The following is a 19,061-nucleotide window of genomic DNA, read 5'->3' on the forward strand; positions in this document are numbered from 1 at the left end:
CCCTTCTCATCACATCTGGGTGATTGAGATGTATTACCATATAGAAGAAACATGCTGGCTTGCTTTGTGTGGCTATATGAAGGCAAACAAACCTTCTTTCTTGCTCCCATTATCATGGAGAAGGACTTCAGTCAGGAGTTAATCCCTGCTTGATCTGATGTGCCTTGAGAATTTCTCCCTTTTGCACTCTAGCTATCATTCCAGTTCTTGATTATTCTCAGCTCTCTTGTAAATTAAGGGTTCAGCAAGAAAGAATAATGCTCCAATGGTATAAGTCACTTGGATTGTCCCTATCTTTTTATACATAGTCCATAGATAGTACCAATAATGTCACTTGGTAGCACCAGAAGACCCAGTTACTGTATCTGCTTATTACTATTTTGATGCCAACAGTCTTCCACTATAATCACTGCCAATGTCAATTATTAAGAAAGAGGGATAACTTCATTTTTAATATGACATCAATGAGAATAAAATTATTTTTATATTGGTTTCATTTCTCTCTCTAAATAATACATGTTCCTCTTTGCAATCTGCTTTATATAACACTTTAATCAAATTATCATATAATTTCTAGGAATATTGTGTGTAAGGTCTTTTTATGTGAAATATGGTTTGAGTCTTATCTATTTTGTGCCAGCTGCATTTGGAAACAATACATGAGATGATACTTTATTTTTATTCCTTATAGACTAAGTAGCCAAAAGTCATAATAATGGAGGCATAGAACTTTTCTGTTTGGTGTGAAAAGCTGGCATTGCTGGAATATATCTCTATGGATGCCAAAGGCAGATAGATTTAGTAGGCATGCTTTATTTAAACTGATCTGTCATCTACACACTAGTGCTCCACACCCCTTTTCATTTGTATTGAAAAGGTGATTTCACACCTTTGTATCAGTAAAGTGATGGTTTAGTGATGTTAAAACATGATGTAAATTGCTAGTGTGGAAAGTGCTTCTTTATTTCTTAATATATTTGTTTCTGTGGTGCGAGATATTTGACTAAAATGTTAAGACAGCATTACGTTTCTTTCAGGCTAAATAGGCAATTAATACAGTTTATACTATAGAGATTGTAGAGCCTACATAAATGCTTTTAAGTTTGCACAGGAACATTAGGACCTATTGTAATAAAAAAATAGTAATAAAATTTTCATGGGAGGTAAAATCATACTTGAGATAATGATCCCTAAATAATGTAGTATAAATTTAAGATAGTGAGAGCCAGTTTCATATAGGAGTTAAAAGACATTGTGTTAGAAACTGGGAGACTATGAGTTCTAGTTCTACGTTAGGCACAAAATCAGTTGGGTGACCTTGGATCAGTCACTCTTTCAAAAGGCAAGGGCAAACCATACCTGAAAATGTCAAAAAACCTGCAGGGACTTGTTCAGGCAATTGATTGGAATCAAGACTGACTTGAAAATCAAACAAAAAATGATCCTATAATTTGGGGAATGGAACTATTTTTACATAAGTCATAATGAAACTCTTTGTCATTAGAATCTTTTATCTATATCAGGGGTGTCAAACTCGATTTCACTGATTGCTGCATCAGGGTTGTTTGACCTGGGGGGGGCATGGCCAGAGTGGGTGTGGCCAGCTAGACCACTCGTGTCAGGGGCACCTTTGGTGGCTCGAGCGCTCTGCCAGTGAACATGGGCTTCTGAGCTCCGTTTCCAGCTGTGACGGCCTCCTGCAACCCTCTGCCAGTGAAAACGGAGCCCAGGAGGGCCTTAGGCAGCCCTTGCAAGCTCCGTTTTCAGCTGCGATGGCTTCAGTTTTTGCTGGCAGAGGTACCGCGGGCCTGTCCTTCGCTGCTTCCAGGGCGGCCCCACAGGCCAGATCTAAGCACCCCACAGGCCGGATCTGGCTCCCAGGCCTTGAGTTTGACACACCTAATCTATATCAAAGGATATTCTAGGACGGATAGTCCACCTATGGAAATCAACGAAGGCCATTGACTAGGAAAAGATTTACTTATATTCCAATACTAAATGAGCGCCATATTAAACAATGCTTGGACTACTGAACAATTGTACTTATCTCATATGGTAGTAAGATAAAGCTCAAAATTTTGCAATCTAGATTTCAACAATATACGGAATAAGAACTGCCAGAAATACAGGTTAGATTGAAAAGAGGCAGATGTTACATTGCTAACATCTGATGGACAATGGAACAGGTAAAGGAGTTCCAAAAAGGTATATATTTTTGTTTATTTGATTATACTAAAGCTTTAAATTATATATCCTATAACTGTGAATAGCTCTCCAAAAATGAATTACTGGGTCACTTCCATCTGCCCAATGAAGAATACATATAATGATCAGGATATGTCAAAACAGAACTAAATGGCTCAAAATTAAGCAAGGAATATGCCAAGGTTCTATTACCTTATTTATTTACATAAAGAACATAAAAGAAATGTCAGAACAATCTCAGATATATTATGATACCATTTGAATGGAGGGAAATAAGGAAGACTTAAGGAATCATTGGTTGAAAATGAAGAGTGCAAAAGCCAGGATGTTGCTGAATACTTTAAAAAGTGGGGGTGGGTAGGTGGGGTGGAATCCAAGATTAAATCAAAAGCAAAAAAAAAAAAAAAAAAAGGACAAAGTTGCTCGATACTGTCTCTGTTATAAGATGGTATCATTAAGGGCATAAACATGAATTACAAGAAAGAAATTATTACTGATAGACAATCCTGATAAAATGGTGACATTTGTGCAACAAAGAATTGGATGTCACTGAACAACACCAAGGGTTTGTCCTATTGCTGAGTTAAAGTGCTATTCCTAAATTGGCACAAAATGGTGCTATGCCCGTTGACAGTCATATACTCACCCAATGGGTCCTTTCTGAGTGGTGTTCTGATTTTCTCTTCTGGCTTTGCTGCTCTCTTTTTTCAGTAAATCACTATACAGGTGTGGAAATATTCATCTGTTATAGAAATGTGCCACAGAAATGTAAAGGGCCTGATGCAGTGGTGGGCTGTTGCTGGTTTGGACCAGTTCGGGTGAACTGGTAGTTCTGAACAGCGGCTGGCCCCACCCACCCTGGCGCTAAAAGGTCCTATATAATTGCCGCGCACATGCACAGAAGGTGCACGCTCACATTTTCAGTTCCAGGCAAACCAGTTGTTACAACCAGCAGCAGCCCACCACTGGCCTGACGCTGCCTGGACTTTTCTAGTTAGTTTGTCTGCCTCTCCTTTCATATCTTATTCTGCCATATATCAAGCTGAGTGTTATAAAATAAGAAACAGGAAGATATATTTTGTTAAATTATTTCATCATGGAGGCTGAATTGCCCTGGTTCTAATGTGGCAGAATACAGAGAAAACTACATGGGTGCATGGAGGGCACCTGAATAGATATCCCAAAAGATCTTTCCTTTGGCTCAAGAAAACACTTTTTGGACATAAAAATGTTGAATAATTGATCAGTATGCAAAAGATATGGTTGAAAATAGAAGTCTACAAAAACTAAAGAGGGCAACTCAAGGCCTGTATTTGAAAAATAACATGCTGAGGGGGATAACAAAATGCATTCAGGAGTTCAAAACAGAGAGGCAAATTATCATCAAGGAAATGGACAGGCAATGGAGGGAACTAGGTGGATATATAGTTGCTTTATCTAAATCTTTATCTAAAACATTTCTAAAGGAAATGTTGCTATTATGGCTTCTGCTATTATCATATTACTGGCCAGGGAGGCCATAAAATAGTGCTTGTATTTGAGTTTTGCAGATTGGAACTAAACTCATTCAACCATTTGAGCTGTTTGGTTTTGATGATTTTATTGAAAAAAAAATCAGTACTAGATAAATATAACTTAATGGCATCAGTAGAGAAAAAGTGGATTAAAGGATTTAACAAAGGGCAAAGACGAGATGGTGGCATGTATTCAAGTGACATTTTTATGTGTTAATTATTTCACATTCAAATTATTTTTCTGGAAATATATACTGAACTTTGTTTTAGTAAAGTTGAGTATTTCTCACAAGAAAAATGATCCTGGCAGCAATTTGGAGGGAAAACCCATCTGCATGAGGAAACCTGATTTATTTGGCTCGGTTCAACCAGTTCAGCCATTTTATACTTGAAAGTTGGACAGCATCAATTTTGGACAAGTATCATCTTGGAAGGGCACATTCTTTGAGGTGGGATTGCTGTTTTTAATGGTTTACAGCATTTGGTCTAGGTCCTCATTTGTTTTTTCCCTTTTTGTCTCCTCCTCCTCTTGTCCTCATGGTGGCCTCCCCCTCCCCTCTTGTTGCCTCCTGTTTCTTTCCCACCCATGGCAAAAGTTTCTTTCTTTTTTTAACGCAGGTTACTTATCGAGGGCAGGCGTTTCCTAGTGTTTCCATCCCTTTGCCGGCCGTTTTCTCTCGGCATAGCCTTACGGTGGCAAACACACGAACGCCTCGGAGGTTTTCTCTTTCTCCCTCTTGTGTCCGTGTGATCTCTTTCACTCCCAACGTGCACGATCCGGTTTCAGCTCAGCCGAAAGGCGCGCTGGGTTATACACTTTCCCGAGTAGCTTCTCTAACTCGGGTTGCTGCTGAACGCACCGAAGTCTGCGGAGCCCCCACTTGCTTTGCGCTCGTAAGAGGAGCGTTCCCGCCGGCCCGCCCACCCACTCACCCACCCACCGTTCCTGTTCTCTCCTAGCATTTCAAGCGCTTCTATCTCTTTCCACTCCCTCCACTTTTGCTCAAAACAAAAAAAGTCAGCGGCTCGGTCTTCCTGCATTTCCATCCCGCCGCTAAATTGTAAAGAGGGGAGATTTCCCCCTCCGCCTCTTTCTGCAGCCGCCACCGCCAGCACCAGCCTCACTGGCCCCGCTACTGCCGCCGCCACCATCATCTCCCTCCTCCTCTGCTTCGCCTCCTCCTCCCTTTCTCCTCTCCTTTTGGCAACGCCAGGACGTCCGGCGTGGTGGTGGTAGGGGTAGCGGTGCTGCCGGTGCTGCCGTGGGGTTGCGACTGGACGGGGTCGCCTTTGAATCTTCCCGTTTTTCCAAGGTGCCTCGCAGAGCGCCAGCGGGAGCGAACTGAGAGCCCGCGGAGAGGCTGAAAGGCAGCGAGGAGTCACGATGAGCGCACGAGGTGACGGAGCCGGGCAGCCTTCGACTTCTTCTGCGGCTGCCAAAGAACAACCTGCCACCGCCGAACCGCCGAAGCGGGGACGAGGGAGACCCAGGAAACAGCCACAAGTCAGTACTTCCTCTAGCTAACCTACAACAGTTCGGAGAGATGTGAGAATCGGGCGCACACGTGCCTTGCAAACTCCTCGGCATTGGTGGTGTGGGTTTGTAGATGTAAAAGTTTTGTGGCGGCCACACGGGTTTCTTTGCTCGCTAGCAACTGTAACGAAACGGCGCTCGGAACTACAAATCCCACTGGCAAGGGGAAGGAGTGGAATGTGTGTGTGTGTGTGAGAGAGAGAGAGAGTGAGTGAGTGAGTGAGCGAGCGCGCGCGCGTGTATGAAAGAGGGAGAAATGTGCGAGCGCGCGCGCGCGTTTGTTTCTTTTGAATTGGCAAAAACTTATCTTTGCCTTTATTGTGTGGTTTTACTCGGCTCCGGTCCCACCAACCAGCGCTCGCGGGATAGTTTCGAGCAAAGTTTAAATCTGAGCCTGTGAGCGGATTGAAAGGAAGAATGGGAGTCAGGGCTTCTTCGCTACGTCTCAATCTTTGTGCCATGTGTCTTCTAGCTCGTCTCGCAGTGGCTGCTGCCACCTCTGGTCCCATTCGACTTCACCCCCTCCCATCGTGGCCGGGAGGGAGGGAGGGAGGGAGGGGGTCAGACTCCCCAATTGTGTGGTTCAAAGGGGGAGCCATTGTTGGCTGCGTGTTTTGTAGGATTTGCATTTTGTAGAATTGTTTGACTTCCTCGAGGTTTAGTCTGGTCCCGCTCCCGCCTCCCCTCCAGGAAACTGATTGCTCTGTGTGGGGAAAGGGTCTTCGGGGGTTAGTGCTAGTGTGTGTGAGTGCTAGTGGGACATTTGAGTCCTGGGCATTCCCTTTTTATTTCCACGAAGTGAAATCCATAACTACTATGTGGTACATTTGGCAAAGTAAACAGGCTACGGGGATACCCGGGTCGTCCTACTCTCTTCAACTCGTGGAGAGAGAGAGATTCTCTGCGGATGCAACCAATTAAGGTTGCCGTTGTAGCGCTGCCTAGCCGCATGGAGAACTTTTTCTGTTGTTGTTTGTGTTGGTTTCCATTTCCTCCGAGGCAGCTATCAGCAATACGAGTTGCCTACTAAGTGCATTTAAAGCTGACTTCCGCGGCATATTTTTTTTTCCATTCATTAGCATCAAACCACTTCCTGATCTGAAACCTGAAATGTGAAATACCTCGAAGTAGGGGGTTCCCTTAAATTTGCGGCGCTGTTGGATGATCATTAGCTAGGACTTCACACTTATCCTACTTTTCTCTTCACATCCCCAACAATAAAGCAATAAATATATTTGGGAAAGGACAGTATAAACATACACACACGCACACTCCTTGTGTTACCTTTGTTAAACTATCCTGATTACAGTGTTCCCTTCCCCCAGTTGTAGCAAAATTTTCCATCATCCTCTGTATCAGTTTATTTTTGAAAGAAGTGTGTGGTATTGGAAGATTCTTGTTTGAAAATGGAATATTTTATGAAATACACTGTACTCGGAAAAAAAAATTCGCTTCTCTTCCAGTCAGTGCTGAACATTATAACTGTCTGTCTTGATTTTTTATTTTTTATTTTGAAATTATGTCAGTTATAGTGCAGTGAAATTCTATGCATGCCTGCCCAGAAGTAAGCCTCACTGAATGCTGGGTTTTAGTCCCAGGTAAGCATATATATGATTAGGGACTTAATTTCTTTTGCAACCTAAAGAATGCAGCAGAGTTTTAAGATCCATTCACAACTGCACTTAATTAGTTGAACTTCATCCTGTAATCCAAATAAAATGTTCAATATTTGAAAGTGGATGGTTTTTTTTCTTTTAGTCCATATGATTCATTGAATAAACATTTGAATTCTGAAAACTGGAATCCTACACATTTAAGCAGTCTTCTGTTTATGATCAAACAGAAACCATTGGGGGGAAATATCTGAACAAAAACTGGTTTTATATACTCTGAATCTCAGTCACGCTATAAACTTTAAATTGTTTTCTCATCAGGCCAGAACATGCAGAGCCCCCACATACTGTATAATATATAGATTCCATTAAGCTAGACAAAGTGGATTGTAAACTATAGAACAAAGCAAAGCTCACTTTGGTAACTTTCATAACGAGAAAAAAATATGCCTTAAAGCTTCTTTAAGGTTGGAATCCCAGTCTCAAGTGATTACAAATGTATATTTAATAAACAATTATCAGGTGAATGGGAAGAGCCTCCACTGATTAGAATGACAAAACATAATCTTATTAGGTGTATTTGGTTGGGAAAATGTATAATATCTGCTATAATATCTGACATACTTTTTCATTGTTTTTCTATGGAGGAGTTCAAGCTGCTATGGAGAAACATTTTAAATAATGTAGATAAACATATACTGTTATTTCCCTGCTTAACATTTTCTTTCACTATTAAAGTTGAGTCACTTGTTGACATAAAACAAGTGTGGTGTGTATTTTAAGTTCTGTTGTTTGTATTTAGATTTCTGTTGAGTTTTTGGGGACAACAATGTGTTTTCTGTTTTTAGGAACCTACAGGAGAGCCATCTCCCAAAAGACCAAGAGGAAGGCCTAAAGGAAGCAAAAACAAGAGTCCCTCTAAAGCAGCTCAGAAGGTGAGAGTAGTCCGGAACAAAAGATTTGCTTTCGTTACCTCCTATTTTTGAGCTATTGTCTAAACAGTTTCACATTTAACCTTTGAACTGTGTGGGGTTTGGACCATTTTAATAATATTTCAGGCAGGAATGTTGGAGGAGGATCTTGGACATATGAGAAGCAATCTCCCCCCATAGCTTCTACATATGTTTAATTTCCAAATTCAGGATTTCACAATATATGAATTCTGTGTTTACTACTGTTAAATAAATTTTACTATTGTTAGTATCTAACATTAAATGTTCATATTCTGAAAATGTTTAATATACTTAGGCAAATTATTACTCTAATGTTTTGTTAACTATGTAGCTAAGCGTAAGCTCGATAATATATTGATGGGTATCAGGATATATGTTTATATAATCATTATGATCATCATCATCATCATCATCGGACATCAGGGTTGAGTACCAGGCTGTCCTCTATATTTCTTGCTTGACTTAGGAAGTATATTTTGGGGAGAGGGGGAAACACCACATTTTGAACAATTGCTACATTCTGGAATATTGTCAAGGGAAGGAAGCATGAATTGACAAGTTCGTTGAAGTAATCCACTTTGTCTTCAGACCATTTTTTATTTAACAGATTTGAAGACATAATATCACAAGAAAAAAAACTGTTTTTTTAAATAAAAAATGATGGACATATGCATAGCATAGTGATTTGCTATTTACAGTTTCTTTATAAGAATACGGTTGACGGTTTTAAGTAATTTTGAAACTTCATGAACCATGTTTGGTAGACCAGTTGCTATCATCAGCGGTTTTCATTTACAAATACATCAGAAACAAAAACACAAATACTGTTAGTGTTATACACTTGTGGTATTCTTCTAGTTAAAACTTGTTCTAGCACTTTTATATATATATGCACATCAGTTTTGATATTGTTAATGTGATATTATGATTTATCATAACAACCTATGATAAATACTTTTTTTAAAATTTAAGGATTGACAATGTCTTTGCTTAATTTGGCTCCTTTGAGTTTCAGTACAGGAAACTTTACTTTATTGTTTTGCCTTTGCCCCATCCCCTTTTCCTCCCCATTTTTGCAAATGGAATGTAAAATACTTACTATATTTTACTGGCACATCTATGTGCCAGTAAAAGAATATTGTAGAAAGAGTGCAGATGAACACAACAAACATCATCTGTAACTTTAATTTCTCCCCCCCAAAAGAGAGTGCAGGTAAGGTGATATGCTAATAAAATTAAATATGGTATCAAGGAAATGAATAGGTTTCATACTGCTAAAAGTCATAATCTTGCAGTCATCCAATAAAATGGATAGAAGGCAATATAAGACAAGGAATGATTAGCAGTGACGTTTCCTCTAACAAGATGTAGCAGCGACTACTAATGGGAATAGCTTTAATGAAAAATTAAATCAGCCTTCTTTATTTCTTCCCAGAATTTCATGACCATTGTCTTGCAGGCTGGGAACAGATATTCCACACCTATGGAGGGCACCAGGTGGGAAAAGACTGAATTTACAAAAGGACACAGCTATCCATGGTGTAAATTACTCAATTTTTTTTTGGTAAATCTGTACAACTGTAAACCCCCCCCCCCCGAGATTTCCCAGAGATCTCATGACAATTTCTGGAGGGTTTTCACATTCTGCTATAGGCTTTCCTTAGGCCCATAGCTGGCCACTGTGGAAACAGAAAAGTGAACTATATAAGTATGCAAATCTTGCTGAGCCATAATGTCCTCGACTTATTACAGTAAAGAAGCCTGCCCATTATGCTTGTACATTGTGATGGTTGTAATTTGGGACACCCACTCGATGGTTTTTAAGTAAATGAATCAGTGGTTTACTATGGGCCAGGTTTGAGAAAAACTGGAAGTAAATGTCAGTTTTGGGCAAAACTGCTATAAAATGTGGTCATATGATCTCAGGATGCTACAAATAGCCGTAAATGTAGGTTGGTCATCAAGCACCCAAAATGTCACATGACTGCTGGAGATGGGGGGAGCTGGCCATCAGAACTTTGAAATCAGGTTGTAAGTATCCCTGGGAAGGTCTGCCATAACTTAAACAATCAGTAAGTATCCGGTTGTAAGTCAAAACTACTCTAGTGCGTTTGATTTTGGTTCAGTGTGATGTGTGAAATCATTCTCTGATTTTGTAAATCACTGATGGCTTAGTGATATTTTTAACACTCGTATATAATAGTTTATTCAACAAACCTCAGTAATTTAAATAATAACTTAACATGATAAGTGAACCCAATTAGTGAATCTGTTATTCACAAAACTTACACTTCTAGTCTTTGTAATAAGCAGTTATCATATTTATAGCAAGCAATATTTGAGATTTATAAATTTAGATAATTAAATCAACTCTCGGGGTGATCCTAACTATTGGTTCTATTAAATTCAGTTTGCAGAACAAATAAGTTTAGGATTGTGCATATACATAAATGTTAATTAACATATTTCTATGATTATTTTATAATATTAAACTGATTTAAAAAGAATTTGGGGTTTATTTAGAAATGTTCACAAAGGAATGGCTATACTTTTGTTCATAATTCAAAGATAATATTCTTAAAAGTATTGATTGTTTTAAGAATAGAATAATTTTACTTTCCAGATGTTATCAGTTTTATATTAAAAATATACCATCTACTAGATGCTGTGGCTCTGTGAAACACAGGAGTTGTATAATGGTTGTCACAGAAGTGGCAGCTTTATTTTCAACTTACAATGATTGAAAAAGATTGTGTGCAAGAAGTTTTAAGTGGATTCTGCCCATAATATCTAGATTTTCAAAAATATTCCAAAATATATCTTCCAAAATATATCCTGCAGTAATTATTGAATGTATAGAACTGACTATTGGTTAAGTTTTTCTGTATGTGGGTTAAATATCTATTTAATAAAAGGACTACTTGCCTATTTTTGAAGAATCATTTCTAAGGTGTAGATAATTAATTTTATATGTGCATGGTTCTCTATCCTAACCGTACTCTATTGTGGAAATAGATTTGTTTTTATAAAAATATATTCATACGAATTTAGTTTCTTTTCTCCATTGGGAAAACTGTATATATATGTAATGTTTAAATAATTTATATTGTGCCTCTCCATTGTTAAAGAAGCTAATAAAAAAACAAATTTTAAAGTGTAATGGAAAAATGATAAAGTATAGAAGTATACAAAGGTGTATAAATCATAGAAGTGCTTTATCCTTAAATAATTTTAAACACACACACAGATGTTTATTTCCAACCTGTATTGGAAAGCAGGAGTTGTCACAGCTAAAATTATTTTACTATAAAAGTGGATTCTGTAGATAATGAAATGTTGTTAAAATTTATGATAAATAATAGGTGGCTTCTTTCTCAAAGTAAAGTAATTGAAATGTATTATAAGATAAAGATAAACTTTTAGAATTCAGACAGGCAAATAAAGAAGCTCATGATTAATTGATAAGATTTTCTCTTGTGAACTCTTACACTTCATAATTAAAAATCTCTCTCTCCGTGTCTATATGATATATATGTGTGAATGTTGTGGATCTTTGTTATATTTTAGAGAAAATTCCATTAAAATCTATTGGGAATGTCCTGGAATGCTCAATGATGTATATTGCTGCATTTTAAAAAGCTTACACAGCTTCTGGTAGACTTGGAAATCGAGCCTGGGAGGCATTTAAAACAAATTGAGCTTGTTAGGAAATTAGTAGTGTGAAACTTGACAATACATAAAAATGCTGCAGGATCTAATGAGTAGCTTGTTTCATGTCTGCTGCTCAAATTCCAGGGAATAGCCCATAAAAACAGTAATATAAAACCCACAACTAAATGAATGTATAATTAACAGAACTTTCTAAAACAACAGCAGCAGTATTAGCTCTTTTAAAGTTTTAAGTTCACGAAGGAATCAAATAAGAGGTAAAACAAGAAAGATAGAAAGCAGGATAGCTCTGTTCTAATTCAGATGTTTCTGTCACTGAACAAATTCTTATGTTGCTGTTTTAAAATGGATTTTTTAAATATTTGAGGAAAATTGTTTAATAGCTTTTAAAACAAGCTTTAAAAACATGGGTCATAGTCTAGATTTTTAGATTTACAGTCCATATTCTTTGTTTATACTTGATAAAATACAGTTGATTTTTTTCCTTTTAGAATGAAGATATACATTTGGGCTATTGTGTTACAAATTGTTTTTTGGAAGTGAGTTCACATGATATTAATGGGACTTAAGTACATGTTAGATGAAATGACAAATCAAATTCATCCTATTTTTAAAAATATAAATCCAGCTTAAATTGTATCTTGTTAGAAAATAAGTTGCTTATTAACTATAAAAACAAAATCTGTTTTGAGAAAAAAATGAGACAATTGACATATGTCTCTGAAATGTGTATATGTCTTTTATTCACCAGTCAATTAAAACAGCCTAAACTGTGTGAATATCACCAGCATTGTCTTTTCCATTCTTCAGACAGTATCATCCAGACACTGAGGAAGAAGCCTAATTTGCAAGCATAGATCACATCTGTATGTAGACTGTCATTTATTTATACTTGGGCCAGAAAAAGAAACCAATCTCCTCCTTTGTGGTCAAATTTGCAAACATAGTGTGAAGAAAGATTCAGAGTTTTAGCTACTCCAGCTTTTTTTTTTTAATTTAGAACAGTGATTTCTCCCTCCACTCCCAATAGTAATACACTTCTAGAGCTGCTTTTGTTAGCAAGTTTCCTTTACTTCCAAAGTGCCTATAATTTATGGCTTATGGCAGGATAATTTTTGAGGTGCTATGCAGATACTAATTTCTCCTCTGTTACTTACTAAACAATACTTAATCTTGAGTATGCCCTTAAAAATGACATCATACTATAGCTATGACCATATTAGTAAATAGAAAATGGTGGGGCTGTAGAGTTTGGCACATAGTAAAACAAAAAATAAGATTACATTGGCATAACCATATTCATATACTGATGATAGTTATTAAAAACTATGTAATGTAAATGTAAATGTAATCTTATAAAGCAAAGCAACCCATGTCTGCTAAAGCAGTGATTTGATTTCTTTAGCATGTGCTGATTTGTATGACACCATGCAGGCAGCATTTGCTCCGTTCCAGTTTGACTGTGATTGGTAATTTTTGGTAGTGCTATTGTGCTACTCTTTTCTTAGTAACTTAGGTATAGGCTTAGGAGTAAGAGGCAGTTTTTTTTTTAATAAACAGAATACAGTATACTTTTTATCATGATTCTGAAGCTTGAAGCTGGATGTCAGTGGAACTGACTCATGCAAAATATTTTCATGTGGTCATCATACTGACTAGAGAGTAATGGAGGATTCAAAAAGGCAAACCTGGTGGTAAATGGTAAATACATTTCTAAATGTTATAGTATAGGTTATTGTTAGATGATGATGGCAGACTCTGGAATCATGGCATTTTTAGTATTTTGTCCACCTGAACATGTTTAAATGATGGCAGTCATTTTCCTCAGGTGATTACCTCAACTATTATTTAGACTGGGGGGTCTCAAACTCAAACGCAGGCCAGATGTGTCACCTGCTGGCTCTACCCCATCCGGTTTAGCAAAAAGGAAAAAAGTCCCTATACGTCACATGATGACGCCATGACGACGCGAGTTTGACATCCCTGATTTAGACTAAATCTTTGTAGGAAAATTATCAACGGTTTAAAAGAACATCAATCGCAACTTGGTTGCTTCCAAAAGAAAAACATAGGTAAACAGTATATCTAATTAAGAATTTTTTCCTCTTGTCTTTCTGCTGTTAATGGGAAACTATTTTACATATTGAATGAAGTCAGGCTTCACTAGTTCACCCATATTTAAGGATGTAAGTCACCTTAACAGGATGTTAAAAGAACAGAAAATACAGTGAATTGATTATGCAGGTATACTATAAATCATGATTACTATATGACTAAACCTCTGAAGAAGGCATAAACCTTAGTATCTGAAAAATGATTAATGAAGCTATGTTTCTAAATTTGAGAGAAACATTGAATATGTCTGAAGAAGTGTTGATAGTCTAGCTGTAATACATTTGCAGTGAAAAGGAATTTTTGATACAGATAATCCTCGACTTACAACAGTTCATTTAATGACCATTCACAATTGAAAAAAGTGCACTGAAAAAAGTGACTTATGACAATTTTTTACACTTACACCCATTGCAGTATCCCCATGGTCACGTGATCAAAATTCAGACGCTTGGCAGCTGACTCATATTTATGATGATTGCAGTGTCCCGGGATCACATGATCACCTTTTGTGATCTTCTGACAATCAAAGTCAATTCACTTAACAAGTGCGTTACTAACTTAACAACTGCAATAATTCACTTAACAACTGTTGCAAGAAAGGTTGTAAAATGGGGCAAAATTCACTTAACAACTGTCTCCCAACAAATTTTGGACTCAATTGTGGTTGCAAGTTGAGGACTACCTGTATTTTGCTAGTGAAATGTCTTCAATTATACTTCAGTGGGCTTTAGCCATATGAAATTTCTGAAGTGCTTGCTTTCTTGTATCTATCTTTGATTTTAAACTACATCCTTAGTAGGAGATGGCAAAAACATTTCTCTTGAAGTTACACAGTTTGGCAATGCTAAGGAAAATGTGTAGCAATAGGTGTAGGCTTTTTGTTCAAAGAGGTTTGAAATTTGGAACATGGCTTAGGTTGGCTTCAAGTTTCCCCTGTGAAACTAGAATCTTTGTCTTAAGATCCTACTTGAGAGTATTGAGACAAATCTTAACACCTTTGCCTGGCTAATTGCTTTGAACTCGTCCTCATTCCTCTTATACAGTTATATCAATTAGTTGTATTATAATGCTGCCACTGAGGAATAGACATACATGGTTTCAAGAACATTTATTTGGGTGCATGTTATTCTTACTATAATGTACATTTAAGAACATTGCATTGACTGTCCTGTATCTATGGTCACTTGAGAATAAAGTTCAATGAATTCATTGGGCCTTACTTTCAGGTAACACCAATAGGATTGCTGAAAAGATATTATCACTCTGTCGTGAAATCTTTGTCCCTTTTTTCTTTTTTCTTTTGAACTGGAATATATCATTGTCTTTCTTATCCCTCTGAACAAAATCTAATCTGAAAACTACATCCTGTAATCAAAAGAGTTTTCCACCAAGAGACTATTCAGTGGTAGGAAATTGCTGTTATGATTATTTTAGGGGAAACATTCCACTATGACCAAATTCTCCCTCTCTTTTTAGATACTTCTATTTTTCAGTCATGATACTATAACAGTCCTTTGTTTTAAATACTAGTTAGGGTGAAGCTCCACAGATTTTTAAAGTCTACTTTGACAGATGACAGATGAATACATTATATTTGAAGAACTGTTTTGACTATTAAAGCTAAAGGCTAAAGGAGAGCCTCAGGAATTTGTGCAAAAGGATAGCGCAATTATCACTCTGGAAAAGAGATGTATTACAGTAATAGTTTTTAAAAATACATGCATTCTCAACAGAAACTTTTTTTTTTACTTATATGAAAATATAAATTAGAATTGGGTCAGATGAATTATCTGATTTGACATAACATTTTTAGATACTTTAAATGTTTTTGAGAATATCTGTATTGCAATGAATTAAATTAATTTAGTATATCCAGTTGCTGCCCTGAAGTGAGGTTGTAACATTTTGGTTTCCCACTTCTGTGAATCAGAGAGACTTGGATTATCTGTCTGTGTTCGTATTCAGTTTTTAACTTCAGTAGTTTGACAGTAATGGAATGCAATGCAACACTGTTAGATTTGTTATTTGCATTCCTTTTCTCTCAAAGATGCATGTCTTCACAAAGCAGTCATGGGCTGAGATAGCGTGCCTGTGTTTCCTTTCACTGTTTTTCATTGGAGAATAAATAACAATTTTTTCTTCACTAGAAAGAGCAAGTGGTTTGAATATTTCTGTTTTAATTTCAAAGGACTAGCTATTTCAGGATTTCCCCTGTAAGGCCACCATCTCACCATTTACAGAAAATAAACATTTTTTAAAAATAAACAACACATAGTTTTCCAGCAAGCCTAACCTTATTGTACAAGCAATTTAGTGTTGGCAAATAGTATTTTAGGAGTTATCAAATTGTACTGAAATGGATAGTCAAGGATAAGCTGTCAAATCTGAGTGCTAAAATTTTGCTGATCATTAGATGGGAACAGTTTCTTTTTCTCTTTGCTACAGATTTACAGATCTTTCAGATTTTTGAAATTATCTTCTAGGACAGCCTACACATATTTTTCCATATTAAATAGAAAGAGAGTAAAAGATAGTAATTCAGATTTTGAATAGAAATTGGGATGTATCTTAAAAATGCTTTCAGGATTAATTTTACCTAACTTGATTTTAGACATCATATCTAGAAAATTGGATCCATAGTGAAAGAGGACTGATTGCTGAAATATTTTAAGCAATATTCACTGAATTTTGTATGATAAATTGTTAATACAGATATTTCCTTATGCAGATTGTTTGAACATACAGTTGCAAGAAAAAGTATGTGAACCCCTTGGGATTACGTGGAGTTTTGCATGAATTGGTCATAAAATGTGCTCTGAACTTCATCTAAGTCACAACAATAGAAAAACACAGTCTGCTTAAAATAATACTACACAAACATTAGATGTTGCCATGGTTTAATTGAACATAACATGTAAACATTCACAGTGCAGGGAGGAAAAAGTATGTGAATCTTTGGACTTAATAACTGGTTGACCCTCCTTTGGCAGCAATAACCTCAACCAAACGTTTCCTGTAGTTGCAGATCAGACCTGCACAACGATCTGGAATAATTTTGGACCACTCCTCTTCACAAAACTGTTTCAGTGTCGCAATATTCTTGGGATGTCTGGTGTGAATCGCTCTCTTAAGGTCATGCCACAGCATTTCAATCTGGTTGAGGTCAGGACTCTGACTGGGCCACTCCAGAAGGCATATTCTGTGCTGTTGAAGCCATTTTTTTGTTGAATTACTTGTATGCTTTGGGTCATTGTCCTGTTGCATCACCCATCCTCTGTGGAGCTTCAGTTGGCAGACAGATGGTCGTACGTTTTCCTGCAAAATGTCTTGATAAACTCTGGAATTCATTTTCCCATCAATGACAACAATCTGTCCAGGCCCTGAGGCAGCAAAGCAGCCCCAAACCATGATGCTCCCTCCGCCATGTTTTACAGTGGGGATGAGGTTTCGATGTTGGTGTACTGTGCCTTTTTTTCTCCACACATACTGTTGTGTGTTCTTCCCAAACAACTCAATTTTGGTTTCATCTGTCGATAGTATATTTTGCCAGTAGTGCTGTGGAACATTCAGGTGCTCTTTTGCAAACTTCAAACGTGCTGCAATATTTTTTTTGGACAGCAATGGCTTCCTCTGTGGTGTCCTCCCATGTACTCCATTCTTGTTTAATGTTTTCCTTATTGTAGATGTGTTAACAAAAATGTTAGCATGTGCCAGAGATTTCTGTAGGTCTTTAGCTGACACTCTAGGATTCTTCTTTACCTCGTGAAGCATTCTGCGCTGTGCTCTTGCAGTCATTTTTACAGGACGACCACGCCTAGGGAGAGTAGCAACAGTGCTAAACTTTCTCCATTTGTAGACAGTTTGTCTTACCGTGGACACATGAACATCAAGGCTTTTGGAGATACTTTTGTAACCCTTTCCAGCTTCATGCAAGTCAACAATTCTTGATCGTAGGTCTTCTGAGAGCTCTTTTCTGTGAGGCATGGTTCACATCAGACAGTACTTCTTGAAACCAGTAAACCCAAAACAGGTGTGTGTTTTTAAAGGGCAGGACAGCTGTCAGCAACACATCCAATATCATCACACTGATTGGAGTCAAGGTTGGCTCACTCCTGGCTCCAATTAGCTCTTGGAGAAGTCATTAGGCTAGGGGCTCACATACTTTTTCCTCCCTGCACTGTGAATGTTTACATGTTATGTTCCATTAAACCATGGCAACATCTAATGTTTGTGTAGTATTATTTTAAGCAGACTGTGTTTTTCTATTGTTGTGACTTAGATGAAGTTCAGAGCACATTTTATGACCAATTCATGCAAAACTCCACGTAATCCCAAGGGGTTCACATACTTTTTCTTGCAACTGTAGTATCTTAAGAAAATGGCATTTATATTATGAAGTGATATTTATGATTGAATATGAAGATTTTATAAAAAACATTTTAAATGATATTTTATTCTCTAATTTTGTGCTGTTATATTTTCACATGTTTCTTCCCTATAATAGGTTATAGATATTTATCTGTATTTATAGTCCAAGGAACTGTAAAAAACTGCTGCAGTATTTTCACATGCTGTATCAGAATTCCTTTTATAAGGCATTGACTTATACAAAGATTTTCAGTAAGGAACTGAAAGAATGGAGTGTTAAAGTACTAAAAGAAAAACAGATATATAGGCATACTATTAATTACAGAATATAGGCACATTTTATTTTATTTTATTTCTATGGCCTCTCATCTCAACCAGTGACTCTGTGGCTTAAAATTCTAAAATTCTAAAAATATAAAAACAATAAAACATTTAAACAATAAAAACATTCAAAATAAATGTATACAGCAGCCAAGTTAATTGACAAAACTAAGAATGGGACCTATAACACATTTGCAGCCCAAGGCTGAGATACAGGTAGTCCTCGACTTATAATACTTCATTGGTGACTGTCAAATTTACAATCGAAAAAGTGATTTATAACCGTTTTTCACAGTTATGACATTTGAAGCATCCCCATGGTCACATGATCAAAATTCAGATGCTTAGCACCTGGCTCACACCTATGAGCTTTGCTGTGTTCCAGCAAAGTGATCACCTTTTGCAACCTTCTGATAATTAAAATGAGCGGGGAAGCCAGATTGACTTAACAACCAGGTTATTAATTTAACAACTGCAGTGATTCAGTTAACAACTGTCACAAGAAAGGTCATAAAATGGGGCAAAACTCACTTAACAAAAGTCTCAATAATAGAAATGTTGGGCTCAATTATGGTTGTAAGTCAAGGACTACCTGTACATAGCCAAGTTTTTAAAGTCTTACGAAAGATTAACAGGGTTGGGGCCATTCTAATTTCTAAGAGGAAAATATTCTGCTCAGCAGGGGTTACTGCAGAAAAGGCCCATCTTCTGTTCCTTGTCAGCTGACTTTCTTTGGCTGATGGGTGTTGCAGCATGCTTAGGCAGCTAA

General features: G+C 37.1%; 1 protein-coding gene across 1 annotated transcript in view; it reads left to right on the forward strand.

Moving 5' to 3' along the window:
• Positions 1–5,103: 5,103 nt before the first annotated feature.
• HMGA2 (high mobility group AT-hook 2) overlaps positions 5,104–19,061 on the forward strand; it is a 160,062-nt gene continuing 146,104 nt past the window's right edge. The window contains exons 1-2 of the mRNA XM_070947879.1: positions 5,104–5,223; positions 7,715–7,801. Coding sequence (XP_070803980.1) covers positions 5,104–5,223; positions 7,715–7,801 — 207 coding nt within the window. The remainder of the gene's footprint in view (positions 5,224–7,714; positions 7,802–19,061) is intronic.

This window comes from Pituophis catenifer, unplaced genomic scaffold, assembly GCF_029215685.1.
Source record: "Pituophis catenifer annectens isolate HBS135680 unplaced genomic scaffold, rPitCat1.0.hap2 SCAF_7, whole genome shotgun sequence".
Lineage (NCBI taxonomy): Eukaryota > Metazoa > Chordata > Lepidosauria > Squamata > Colubridae > Pituophis > Pituophis catenifer.